Here is a 12,747-nt window from a genome sequence, read left to right as displayed (position 1 = left end):
TGCATTTTCTGCAAAGATACATGTCTGAGGACATCCTGCCCCAAACTCCCTGTTGCAGGCATTCCCTGAGAGCTGTGTAAAGCAAGAAAAGCGCTGTTGCAGTTTAGCCATGTTTTCTGTAAAAGCTCTGACTTTAGGGCTGCAGTAGCCCATAGGAGAGGGAGGAAGGTTCTAGAGGCTGGGACTTCCCTTGCTATAAAAGCATAGAAGCTAGAATATCTTCCATTCTTGTGGGAGACACTGGCATAAGGATATTACCACTACATGGCTTGTGCACATCTACTACCTTGGTTGATGCTCTAATTAATCTGTTGAGTCAAGATAAACATAGCCCACTGTGATAGTGCATATTCTCACCTAGTGAGTCAGGCATCCTGGTGGCATAGCAGAGTGGGTATTTATTCCCCATAGTGTCCATCCAAGATGCAGTGTTGAGGTCCAATTCGAAATGGAACGTCTCAGGTTACAACTGTAACCATGGTTCCCTGAGAAGCGGAACAAGACACTGCGATTCTTTGCCATGCCATTGGGTCTGCCTGCACATTTCCTTCAGACAAATAAGTTGATAATGTGTGCTGGCCCTCTTATACTTCCGGGTGCTCCGCTTATGACATCACAGGCTGTCGCCAGCCAATGAAATTAGAGTGTGTTTACACATGGCAGGTGTTGCATTCAAAAGTGGAGACTGAACATGATTGTAAGCTTACAGGGGTGAGTTTAAGTGGACTAATGATTGGAAAAGTCTGTTGCATGGATGAAAAGGTTGACAATAAGATCTGTGACATACATTTTGAAAATATTTACAATGAATTTTCATTTCATGCTCACCTTAAATGTACTGATAACCATCATAATAATACAGAGTTCATAAATCAGAGTTCATCAGAAGTGGCCTGTCCATAAACATGCCAAAGCTGATTAATGTGCACAGGTTATAAACACAAAGACAAAACACCATCAGGGTAACATGAATAACACTAAAATAATCCAATAAACATTACCAAAAAAAAAAAAAACAGAATATATATCATAAAAGAAGACTTATTCTATTAATAAGTCTGCTTACTTAAACCCCTTAAGTGCATTAATCTGATTTCTGCATCACGCTAACAACTGTCCTAGATGTCAATTGCTGGCACACCTGTTTGATAACTTGCTGTCTCAAAGAAAATATATTGGAAAAATTCAACTCTGTCATGTACTTACATTCCCTGCTAAAAAATAATCACATCATGAAAACAGAGATTTGTGTAGAGCACATCAGTCACTCTTAGATCAGGACTGTGAGTATGAAATGCTGCAACTTCAAATAGCAAAAGCTGAGTAGAACAGAAGGAAAACTTGCTTGTGTTAAATAAGATTTTCTCAGGATGTGGGCGAGAGTTAAAATCGAGCTTTGTGTTTAGTGTCAGCTGCAATGATGAAAACAAAAGGTCCTCTAAATCAGTGGGAGCTCCTGTTTTTTTTTTCTGCGAATTAGAACTAACACGCTCTGAACTCAATCAATAACCACTCAATCAGCCGCAGATATCAGAGAGCACATGCTGGTGTTAGATTATCAGACTAGTACTATGGTGTTAATGTGTTGTATGGACTGGAATCAGGGGAGTGCAGTCTGGTCCAGTCAGAGACTATATGTAAAGGCCCCGATATACTCACAGTGAGTTTCTTTTTCGTTCTTCACTTAAGGGTGGGTGGGGTCTACACTTTTCATTCTATTGACTTGAATTCAAACACATGCAAATGTGTTTGTATAACAAATTTGTCTGTATAACAATTGAATAACAAAGCCAAATCGTAGTATGCTCTTGAACCTGCTTAAGTACTGCGTACCCTAGTTGAACTCACTGGTATAAAACATCAACCAGCTGAGCTTGAATGGTTGAGGTCCAGATTTCGTTGTGATCTATCACCAAATACCAGATCTGTCCTACTGAAGGTCACTGAAAGTCCCATTACAGATAAAGAATTAACACTCAAAAGTTGGCTTTATGTCTCATCTTGACACAACTTCTAAAACGGCATGTATTAATCATTCACGTCCCAGTGCTGTGCTCCCTTTGAAAAGAGACGGACAGGCCTTTTTAGAAAAGGTCAACCTTTCAAATGGCCGACAGGGAACGAGAGAGCGTTAAGAGATCATTAATCACTCTTTGATTGACACAGAAGTCTTTGTATCGTAACTACAGCAATGTAACCATGCTGACTGTTTTTTAATTACACCCATTTACAATGAATTGACCATCTTTGATGATTGTCACAGCTTTTTCAACTTGAAAAGGACAGCAGCACCTGAGCCATGCTAAACGAGGTTAACATTCAGCAGTTTTTTTTTTTTTTTTAATTAAAGGCACAATATGTGTTTTTTGCCACTAGAGGTCGCTTATTCAAAACAAAAGCATAGCTTGATGATGCCATGAATGAGCGTGGAATCTTGGAAGTTGTCGTCTTCACCTCCACAGCTGATGGAAAGGAATCTTACGGACTCAGCAGAAATTATGTTCATTAATAAGATAATTTATTAACTCCCTGAGGTCTGAAAACGTGTCGGCGCGTTTTATAAGATTTTTTTCACATTGCAGCAAAACAGACTTAAATTATTCCGTCATTTCTAGTCATAAAGACATAAGTAATATATCAATTGAAACTATAGAATTTAACAGAATGTACTGTTAAATGTGGTTAAAGTTACCATCGTTTCTTACTGTATTCACGGAGACAAGAGCCGTCGCTATTTTCATTTTTAAACATGTGCAGTCTGTATAAATCATAAACACAACTTCATTCTTTATAAATCTCTCCAACAGTGTGGAATTAGCCCTTAGCCACAGAGCATAGCCTTAAACTCATACAGAATCAAACGTAAACATAAAAAAAAATACTTTACTCACATAATTCGAAGCATACCAATTATCAATGTAAAGCTGCTTTGACACAATCTGCATTGTAAAAAGCGCTATATAAATAAGGGTGACTTGACTTGACTTGACATGCATACAGCATGCATGACGAACATCTTGTAAAGATCCATTTGAGGGTTATATTAGCTGTGTGAACTTTGTAAATGCACTGTAATATAGTCGAGAGCTCGTGTGGCAGGGAGCACGCCATTTAAAATGGCGGAGCTGCCAAAATCAGTGCATAGTTAATGATGCCCCAAAATAGGCAGTTAAAATTTATTAAAAAAAAAAAAATCTATGGGGTATTTTGAGCTGAAACTTCACAGACACATTCAGAAGACACCTTAGACTTATATTACATCTTGTAAAAAAGCATTCTTGAGCACCTTTTGAAGTTTCACTAATGTTACAGTGGTATGAAGCAGGACGGGTCGAGAGCCATGGGAGCGGAACGAGGCCGCTGGAGCAAATGCGAATGAAAGACGCATGCAGTACACACCAATCTGGAGTTCAGCTGATTTTTTATTATGCTTTTGCGGCAGTTGGCCGCTTCTGTTCTTTTTGTGGCGTATGTGGAATAACGCAGCACTGTTTTACATGGTTAAAACAATCATACTAGATACATTTGAGTGTGTTGAAAGTTATGTTATAACATTACTCTGTGTGTTTGCTCGGTGGCTGCTATGAGAGACTTGTTGCACTTTGCAGTATCTAGATCGATATTAGTAAAACTGAAAATCGAGGGTATGCGTTGCTATGACACAGTCCATGTCCTGGATAAAATTGCTGATTTCTCAGGATTTAAAGATTGTTGGAAATGTTTAGGATAATGTAAGTACACAAGTAAATAAAATATATAACATTATTCTAGTGGTTTTTGGATATTTTAATCTTAAACTCTTTTTAACTCTTTAATCTTAAACTCTTTTTAATCTTTGGATATCTTTAAATCTTACATATTGTGCTTTTAAGCCTAACTTCTTACAGCAAAAACTTATTTTTGTCAAAAGATATTTGCACTTTCTTTTTTGGCTTTTTTTCTTTTAAGAAATACTTTTATTCAGCAAGGATGCATTTTGATCAAAAGTGAAAGTAAAGAAATGTGTGATGTCATGAATTTTTTCTATTTCAAATACATGGTGGTTGTTGTTTTGTTTTTATTTTTATTTATTTTATTTTTTTTTATCAACAAATCCAGAAAAACATGTATCATTATTTTCACTAAAATATTAAGCCTCACAATAATAAGAATTTTTTTCTTAAGCACCATATAAGCATACTGTATTAGAGTGATTTCTGAAGGATCATGTGATACAGAAAATTGAGCAATTGGGTGTTAAAAATTCAGCTTTGCCATCAAAGGAATAAATTACATTTTGAAATACATTAACATAGAAAAGTTATTTAAAATTGTAATAATGTTTCAAAATATTAATGTTTTTATTGCATATTGATTAAATACATAAAGCCTTGGTGAACACAAGAGACTTATAGAGACAATAAAAAATAATATATATAATATAATATAATATAATATAATATAATATAATATAATATAATATAATATAATATAATATAATATAATATAATATAATATAATATAATATAATATAATATAATATAATATAATAATATTTTTTATATTAATATGAGGGTTAGCATGAACATGTAATACTTTCAAAGGAAGAGAAGTGCATACACTACATGACACCAGTTTTCTGTTACACATTTGGTAATTACAGCACAGAATCTGAGAGGTTTACAGTGGAGTGGAGCCAAGAGAATAGTCAACGAAACAATGGAACAGCACAAACAAACCGGTTCCTTCAAACAGAGAAGGTAGAGGGGCGAGAGGCAGAGAGAGAGGTAGAAAGATAGAACCCCCATAGGATATGTCTGTGCCAGAGTAAACAAATCACACGCTGGTCTCCTATTGCTAGAAAACAAATTAAATGGCGGGTAAAGTCTCCCCAGACTGGAAAAGGTGTGTTCCATCTGGCTATGGGAGAAGAACCAAAAAGGCTTTGATTAACCTGACATACCCTGACCTAACAAAAAGAACCAGGAAAAGACATTGTGGTAAATACTAATAGGAGAGGTATGTGACCCAGGATATTATAGCATGAATTATTGATTTGATCGGAGGTATGCACCAGCCTCTTACTGCAAGAAAAAAAAAGAAACCCCAAGAGGTGTTTACTGTTGAGATGAACTCGCTTTCTTTGACATCATGGGCACCCGTGTAAGAGCAGAACTAATATGAAGATGTGCACTGCAACTCCATTGGGAAATCATTTTATGGACTATAGGTCATTTTACACAACCTAAAAATAAAAAATAAAAAACACTCTGTGGGCTGACTCTGGTTCCTCCACTACAACACTTGTAGTCGGCCTCAGAAAAAAGATCAGTGATTAAGCATCAATCATTCCGTTCTTTATCATGAAATTGATTTAATAATAGTAGCTCTACTATTAGAAGCTCTTTTGGGCTGTGAGACCACACTTGGTTGCTTCTTTCAAATTGCTTCTAGCCCTATGACTCGTTTTAATGTCTTAGAATATCTCTCTATAGTATTCACAAAATTGAAAGTTGGTGAAATTTAATTATTAAGACCTGTGTTAATAATTACCTTTTAAGAAATTATCTGCATACATTATGGATCACTAATGCCGTCTCAGTGGCTTGTTTTGATTAAATTTCATTAAAAGAAACTCCTTTTTTTCACACATATTGGATTAATCTGAGATAAGTAATGTTTGAATGGGCATGGTTGGAATTTTTTTTTTTTTTTTTTTTTGAATAACTGTTGTACATTTACCTTATGTTACATAGTGCAAGGGCAATTATGTATAAAGTACAAAGGTCACAGGGAAATATTACTTACCCCATTTATTGGGTAGGTCTTCCAGCTTAGTTCTCCCAGCACAGCAGTAGTGTCCAAGAGAACCACTATAAGGAGAAAAGAAAAGATGACAACTAGGTCAGCTATAAAGTTATTATAAAGTCTCCAAAAGCACAATGAATCAATTGACAAGTTGCATTAACATAGCCACTAAGTGGTGTCTTAAAGGGATAGTTCACCCAAAAATTAAAATTCTGTCATCATTTACTCCCCCTCAAGTTGTTCCAAACCTGTATAAATTTATTTGTTCTGTTGTACACAAAGAAAGATATTTAGAAGATCTTGCCTACTGTACCATTGACTGCCATAGTTTTTTTTGTTTTTTTTCCTACTATGGTAGTCAATGGGGGCGATATCTGCTTGGTTACAAATATCTTTCTTTGTTTACAGCAGCACAAAGAATTTATACAGGTTTGGAACAACTTGAGGGTGAGTAAATGATGACTGAATTTTCATTTTTGGGTGAACTATACCTTTAAGAACTGGTCTGACCAGCAAGCAATTAGTTAGGGATAATCTGACTTAAAAAATGTTAGACCAGTCTTGAAGAAAAAAATCAGATGACTAACTTGTAAGACTACGTTAAATCCAGGAGAGAAGACAGTTCTAGAGAAAGAGCAAGTTGAGATTCATGAGTGCAGAGAACAAAGTTTGAGCCCATTTATTTAAAATCTGAGCTAGAGCAGAGCCATGAGATCACTGTATATTTGAAAGCGCGTGTCCAGTTTTGTGCGAGAATGAAATAAATCCGCCTGTGAGTGAAGAGATTCATTACATGGATGAGCTCTCGCGTTACAATAATGTGCTATCAACATCTGTCATTAAAATAATGCTATAGAAATGGCAAATGAACTATAAAAACTGGAAGAAAGTCATGTCTGAAAGCTGCAATTGTTTTTTTTTTTGTTTTGTTTTGTTTTTTTTAATGAATGGAGAATATGTTGTTTCTTCGACATAAAAAAGAGCCTATGACTTCTATGATACTTTTATGGTGATTTTCTTTTTGAAGCTTTAGTCTTGTCTCCTTTCACTGTAAATGCATGGACAAAAGTGGCAGTACATTCAAAATACATTCAAAATGTACCCTTTTGATTTTACAGAGAAAAAATATGCTAGAGTATGAAAAGAATTTTCAGCAAAAACAATAAGCAGCTAAAAACATACACCCAATCACAATCAAGTTGTTGATGCCGCCTTAATGCCATTGATTAAGATTCAAAGAAATGAGACTTACAAGATTAAAGTACCAACAATCAAGCAATGAGACTCTTTAATGTATCCCTTGAGTTTGACATCATTAACAGAGACAAAAGACACTATGGCAAAAATCAAAGCAGAAGAATACACAAACTAAACTATCTACCACCAATCATAGATGAACACACCGCATTTAGCCTGCATGCTAATAAAATTTCCACTGCCACAGTCACATCCACTGCCCCCAGCAGGTGATTCAACTGTTACTCAAAATAAAAAAATAAAAAAAGAGTCATTTGCTCACCCACATATGCCAGTTTGATATGATGAATGTGCAATTTCCTTTGTCTCTACAGCAGGACTTAATTACAATGTCTATCAATAAAACTGTGTCATGGGCGTAATATACTTACGACACAAAGTCTGGGTATGTGTCATTCTCTCTTCTACTTCTCTTCCACAATTCCTTATTTAAAATGAAAAAAAAAAATAGACTTAAACAGAGAGTATGTCTGTTGATTTTGGTCTATGTACAAGTGATCATTATTCTCACTCAGCACAGCGGTCTTTGTGTAAGACAGCTTCTGAATATGTGTTGTAATACTGAGCTAATAATCTGCTTATCTGTCTATGTGTTGTCAAAGAGTTAACGTAATGATCCTCGATGAGTGCCTGTCTGTAGAGAGCCTGCAGACAGGCTGAGCACTACTGTTCGCCCTGATCAAATTTGCTTGACAATCCCTGATAATTCTGCCTGGAAGTGATGGATCTGTGCTGCTAACACACCCAAACAGAAAAATGTGAATTAGAGGGTTAGGCACTTTGGCCACTCATTCTAAATCGCATTACACCTCTGTCTAGACCCAGTGTCTCTGTCTTGAGTCATATTATCCCTAAATTTCCGCACTTACTTTCTCCCTTACAATGAAGGGAGATTAAACATGTCTGCAAGCATATCGGGACAGAATGATCAATTTGAAATGACTTTATTAAGAGATATTTACCAGATTAGGCCTAATGCCAGTCTATGATGCACACTGAATTGGTGAAAGACATAACAAAGAGCTATTTTTTGTCAAGCTTGCATAGACATCAGTGTATTTTTTAAAAAAAAAATTATAACTGTTTTTGCTTGTTCTTATGTAGGCTATTTAAATGTCTGAAACGTAAACAGAAAATAAATAAATAAATAGACCAATATTGATTCAATTAAATAATTTGTGTAAAAAGGGATTTTGAAAAGGGACCTAGATCATGTGAGACTCAGACCTCCACAAGGATTATCTATAGTATGTGCAGTCACCATCATTTATATTTCAATCCCTGTCTCATCCCCCTCCACAGGAGCGGTCATATGATCCTGTAGGCAACTGCCATTAACCCAAAAGGCATATTTAGTATCTGGTATTCCTGTAGCACAACCATCATCAGAGCCTCAGTGATGGACATGTTGATTGCTAGTTCAACATATATATAGTTCAACCTGAACCTGCTCTTCCCAGATTTGACAGTGATAAAGAGCCTGATTTAGCCTTCCTGAAAGAGGCTCTGCATTTGTCTCTTAGGGGGACATGTTCATCTCACTGAGCAGTGACTACAAACTAGCTCATTGTACATGCATGAGCCAACTCCACAACTGAGAGTGAGAATTCAATCGAAAATAAATAAATAAATTAAATTAATAAATAAATACAGTACAATCATAAATCATGGTCTTAATATTGTTTGCAATCTTGTGGTAAACCACTGCATTATGTGTAGATGTGCATACAGTATGTGTGTATGAAGAGAAAAAAAATTATGAATTTACATTTACATTTCTTACATTTATAACATTAACTAAATGCTGGATAGCCTCTTTTAAGGTCAAAAGTGAAAGGCTTCAATTGGTGATATGTTGGTAATTTTTAGTTTAGTGGTTCTCAACCAGGGGGCCTCAGCAATCTTCCAAAGTGGGCATTAGGATGACAAAGGAAGTTTTTAATTTTGTAAATTTTTATTAATGTATTAAAAAAAAAAAAAACTCTAACCTAAAATAAAGAACATACAGATCCTGCAACTTGTGCTTAAAACAAGTAAATATACTTTTTGTTTTTTTAATTACGTTTATTTTTCCGACCCCATTGGCAGATTTCTTTTTTCAGACAAAAAGATTGATTAAGATTATTATTATTATTATTATTATTAAAGTAACTGTGAAATCAGAATTGAAAATTATTTTATTTATGGAATATTGTAGTATTTATTATAATCAATCCTTGTAATCTTTCAATCAATCAATTAATCAAAGAACTTCCCCTCTCCCTTGCATAAACTTCTCTGATGAAATGTTCGCTGGCGTGTGTTACGTTCTAGTTGTTTTGGTTTCATTTTTTAAATTATTTGCCATGTTCCGGTTTGCATGAGTTCTGTTTGCTAATTAGTCTCCATAGTCACTGATTATATTATGCACCTGCTCTTAGTTTTGTTAATCAATCTGTGTATTTAATCCCTTAGTGTCCTCTGTTCACGGTTGAGTCTCGTTTATGTTGGTGTGGTAGTGTTCTATGAGTTTTATTCCTGTATTCACCAGCATGTTTCCAAATAAAGACTTTCCTGTGTTGTGCATTCACTACAGCCACACGGCATTACAGAAGACTGAACCCTAGAAAGGATTTACAATATGGACTTACCTACCATCCACTTGCTCTGCTTTTTCTATGTAAACAGCCTTAACGAGTGGTCTAAGGCATACCTGCCTCTGGAAGGTCCTCTAGGAAGTTTGCAGAGTACATAGTACAGAGTACAGAGTACGTGCAGTGAGAGTCACAGTTCACCATATGCCCCACTGAGGAGGACATCACCAGGCCCACTCCAGACCAGCCTCGAAGCAAGCGCCAGAACCAAAGCCTGAGCCAAACTTCGCCCTGGAGCCTGAGGCTAGCAGTGAGGTGCATGACCAGGTGGGTGAACTGGCAACAACGTCCTGTGAAAAAGGCACTTTAGTGCAGTACGAGGGCATGGGATGGAGCCCTGTCCATACTCCTGCCGCAGAGGATGAGCTGTGCCAGGCCTCAATGAAATGGTTTGAGGAATGGTTTTTATTCCCTCTAAGTCTCCCGCTGGTCCTGCCCAGCTCCAAGTCTCCTGTATCTCCAATGGACCCACCCTGCCTTCCTCTCCTGCCTCTTCTACCCACGACAGCCATTTCCTTGGCCCCACCGTCGCTAGTTCCCTTCAATTCCTCGGCTCCTCTTCTGTTTGCTCCACTCTGCTCCGTGGATCCGGCTTGTGTCTTCTGGTCTCTAGCTCCACCTTGGCATGTGGATCCCTTGACTCGGCCTCTAGCCGTCAACCAGTCGGCTCCACCTTGGTACCTCCCTCCCTCAGCTCTGCCTGGGACTGTCATCTTTATGGCTCCACCAGACTCCACCGGGCTCGCCATGGTCAGACGTCACTCTGCCTACACCTCAGACTTTGGTGCTTTTGGCTGCGCCTTGTACCTTCACCCCTTTGGCTCCGTCATACTCCACCTTCCCTCCGGCTATACCTTGATCCTTGGTCCCATCGGCTCCGCCTCAGTCCTGTAGCACCCTGGCTCCATGTCAGCCACTCGTCACTATAGCTCCACCTTGACCTCTAGGACCTCCGGTGTCGCTCCATCTCTGTGTCTCCTTGGCCGCCAACTCAGTGTTTCGTTCCCATGGTTCTGCCAGCCAAGGGCAGAAGCCATGGGCCTTCATCCTGGATGTGTTCTGGGTCCCCACCTGGCTCCTCCTGCCTTTGCCTCCTTTCTGGCTCCTCCCACCATCAACGGCATTCTGGTTTCTCCTGCCATTGTCTACTCCTGCATCCTGCCCTTTACCAGCCCAGTCATCAGAGTTCTCTTTGATAGTTAGTTTCCATGGTCACTGATTCTATTACACACCTGTTCTTAGTTCTGTTAATCAATCTGTGTGTATTTAATCCCATCCAAGTTTCCAAGTAAAGACTCTGTTATTGATTTTCTGCATTGTATGATCATTACAGCCACACAATGTTACAGAGTGAGGGTTGGACAACTTGTCACTCACATGAGAGCACACCACAATGATCCAACGGTCCAATCTATACATATTACCTATTTCTATTTCTATTTAATTACCTATTTCAGCCTAAAAACTTAAGTTCTGTTGCTCCCTTAAATTTTTTAATCAAATTGGTTCAAGACATTTCCACTTAAATTGTATTAAAATTAAGTAAACAATCGAGTTAAATATCATATAACTTGTTAAAAAACGTTAAAATTGCTGAAATTATTTTGAGTTAAAGTAAAAAAACAAAAAACAAAACAAAACAAAAAACACACACACAAAAAAAAAAACAATGTTGTTGTGACTTATTGATCACATCTTTTTTTTTTTTTACAGTGTTCCCAATGGACAAAAGGAAGCCCAAAATTGTTCTTGTTTGAGAAGCGGTTTCACTCAGATATATGTCACAATAGGGAAGATAAGACTTTCACAAGTTCCGTTTCATGCCAACATTGTTTCAGTGAATTTTGGTTAATCCATTTGTTGTATATTCACTCCCAGGTTTAGTTGAATTCAATTACAGTAGAAAAATCAGAAATATACATATTGTAGGTGGGCCTTTAAATATTGATGGTGGGGGGCTGAGTGAAAATGGTTGAGAACCACTGGTTCTTGATGTAACAAATTCTGGCTCCCATATCAAAAATGATGTGGTATTTATAGTGAATTTCATAATGAAGTCATTTGACAATGAAAAGAGGGGGAGAAACGTTCATTGAACAACTTGAAATTGGCATAAGACAGTATGGCAAATTTAAATTACCAGCCATTAGAAGTAGATGGTAAGACTGGCAAGGGTAATGCTGCAAATGGCAAGGCGCTTTCCAGATGGGGCAATTATTGATGGTCTTATTAGAAAAAGCAGAGCGGGTTGTCTTGCTGCAGCTGAATCTTTATAACTAGTGTTGACAAGATCCGCAAGCTTCATTTCAAACCAAATCAACTGCTGAATGTTTGTTGTCTCTCTCCCTCCGCCTCAGCATGGAGAGTGAGACATCAACAGAGACACATCAGAAGTGGCAGCTAGCGCCTATGTCTGTCTGTAAAAATCTGGAGTCCCTAAAGTAGGCCACATGGAAAGGAGGAAAGGATAAAAAAAGAAAAGAAAAGGCAGATAGAGGAAACCTTGAGTATCTAGGCTGCTAGTTTAGATGTTTCTTTGATGTGTCATGTCAGAAGATCTGGATCTTGGTATTTTTAAGCTCTATGAGATGATGAATGGATCCTAGTAGAACATCCCATTAAGTGACACATTTAAATGTAAAAAGAAAAAATCTAAACCCATTCAGTGTGAATTCAGTTTTACAATATGCAAAGTTAAATAAGATTTCTTCTAATCTACAATAATTACAGTAAAGTAGATCTTCAAGATAACCAAACAAAGGCACCAAAGACATGTAAGGTTTATTGTTGAATTATATTAAACAATGGGAAGGGAAGATATTTGCAAATGATCAAATGTACCAAACAACAAAAAAAAAAGTATTTATAAACAATTATTTATATACACACACATACTGTGTATAGGGTAAAACGGGGCTAAAAGCACCGCGGGGCAAAAGGTGCCTTTGATTTTATTTTCCTCTAAACCACTAGATGGCACAAAAACTTATCGCAGCACTTTCCTAAATATCCACTTTTCAAAATGCACGGGCAAATCTGTCTGATCCTTGACGCGATCACGGGCAGCAAC

General features: G+C 37.2%; 1 protein-coding gene across 2 annotated transcripts in view; it reads right to left on the bottom strand.

Moving 5' to 3' along the window:
- The window catches only part of epha6 (eph receptor A6), a 175,690-nt gene that overhangs the window by 136,210 nt on the left and 26,733 nt on the right, over window positions 1–12,747 (bottom strand). For both annotated transcript variants that reach the window (XM_067405288.1, XM_067405289.1), the window contains exon 2: window positions 5,788–5,852. In XM_067405288.1, coding sequence (XP_067261389.1) covers window positions 5,788–5,852 — 65 coding nt within the window. The remainder of the gene's footprint in view (window positions 1–5,787; window positions 5,853–12,747) is intronic.

The sequence above is a fragment of the Chanodichthys erythropterus genome, chromosome 12, assembly GCF_024489055.1.
Source record: "Chanodichthys erythropterus isolate Z2021 chromosome 12, ASM2448905v1, whole genome shotgun sequence".
NCBI classification, from domain to species: domain Eukaryota; kingdom Metazoa; phylum Chordata; class Actinopteri; order Cypriniformes; family Xenocyprididae; genus Chanodichthys; species Chanodichthys erythropterus.
Note: the sequence above shows the minus strand (reverse complement) of the source record. Positions and strands in the feature narration are given on the sequence as shown.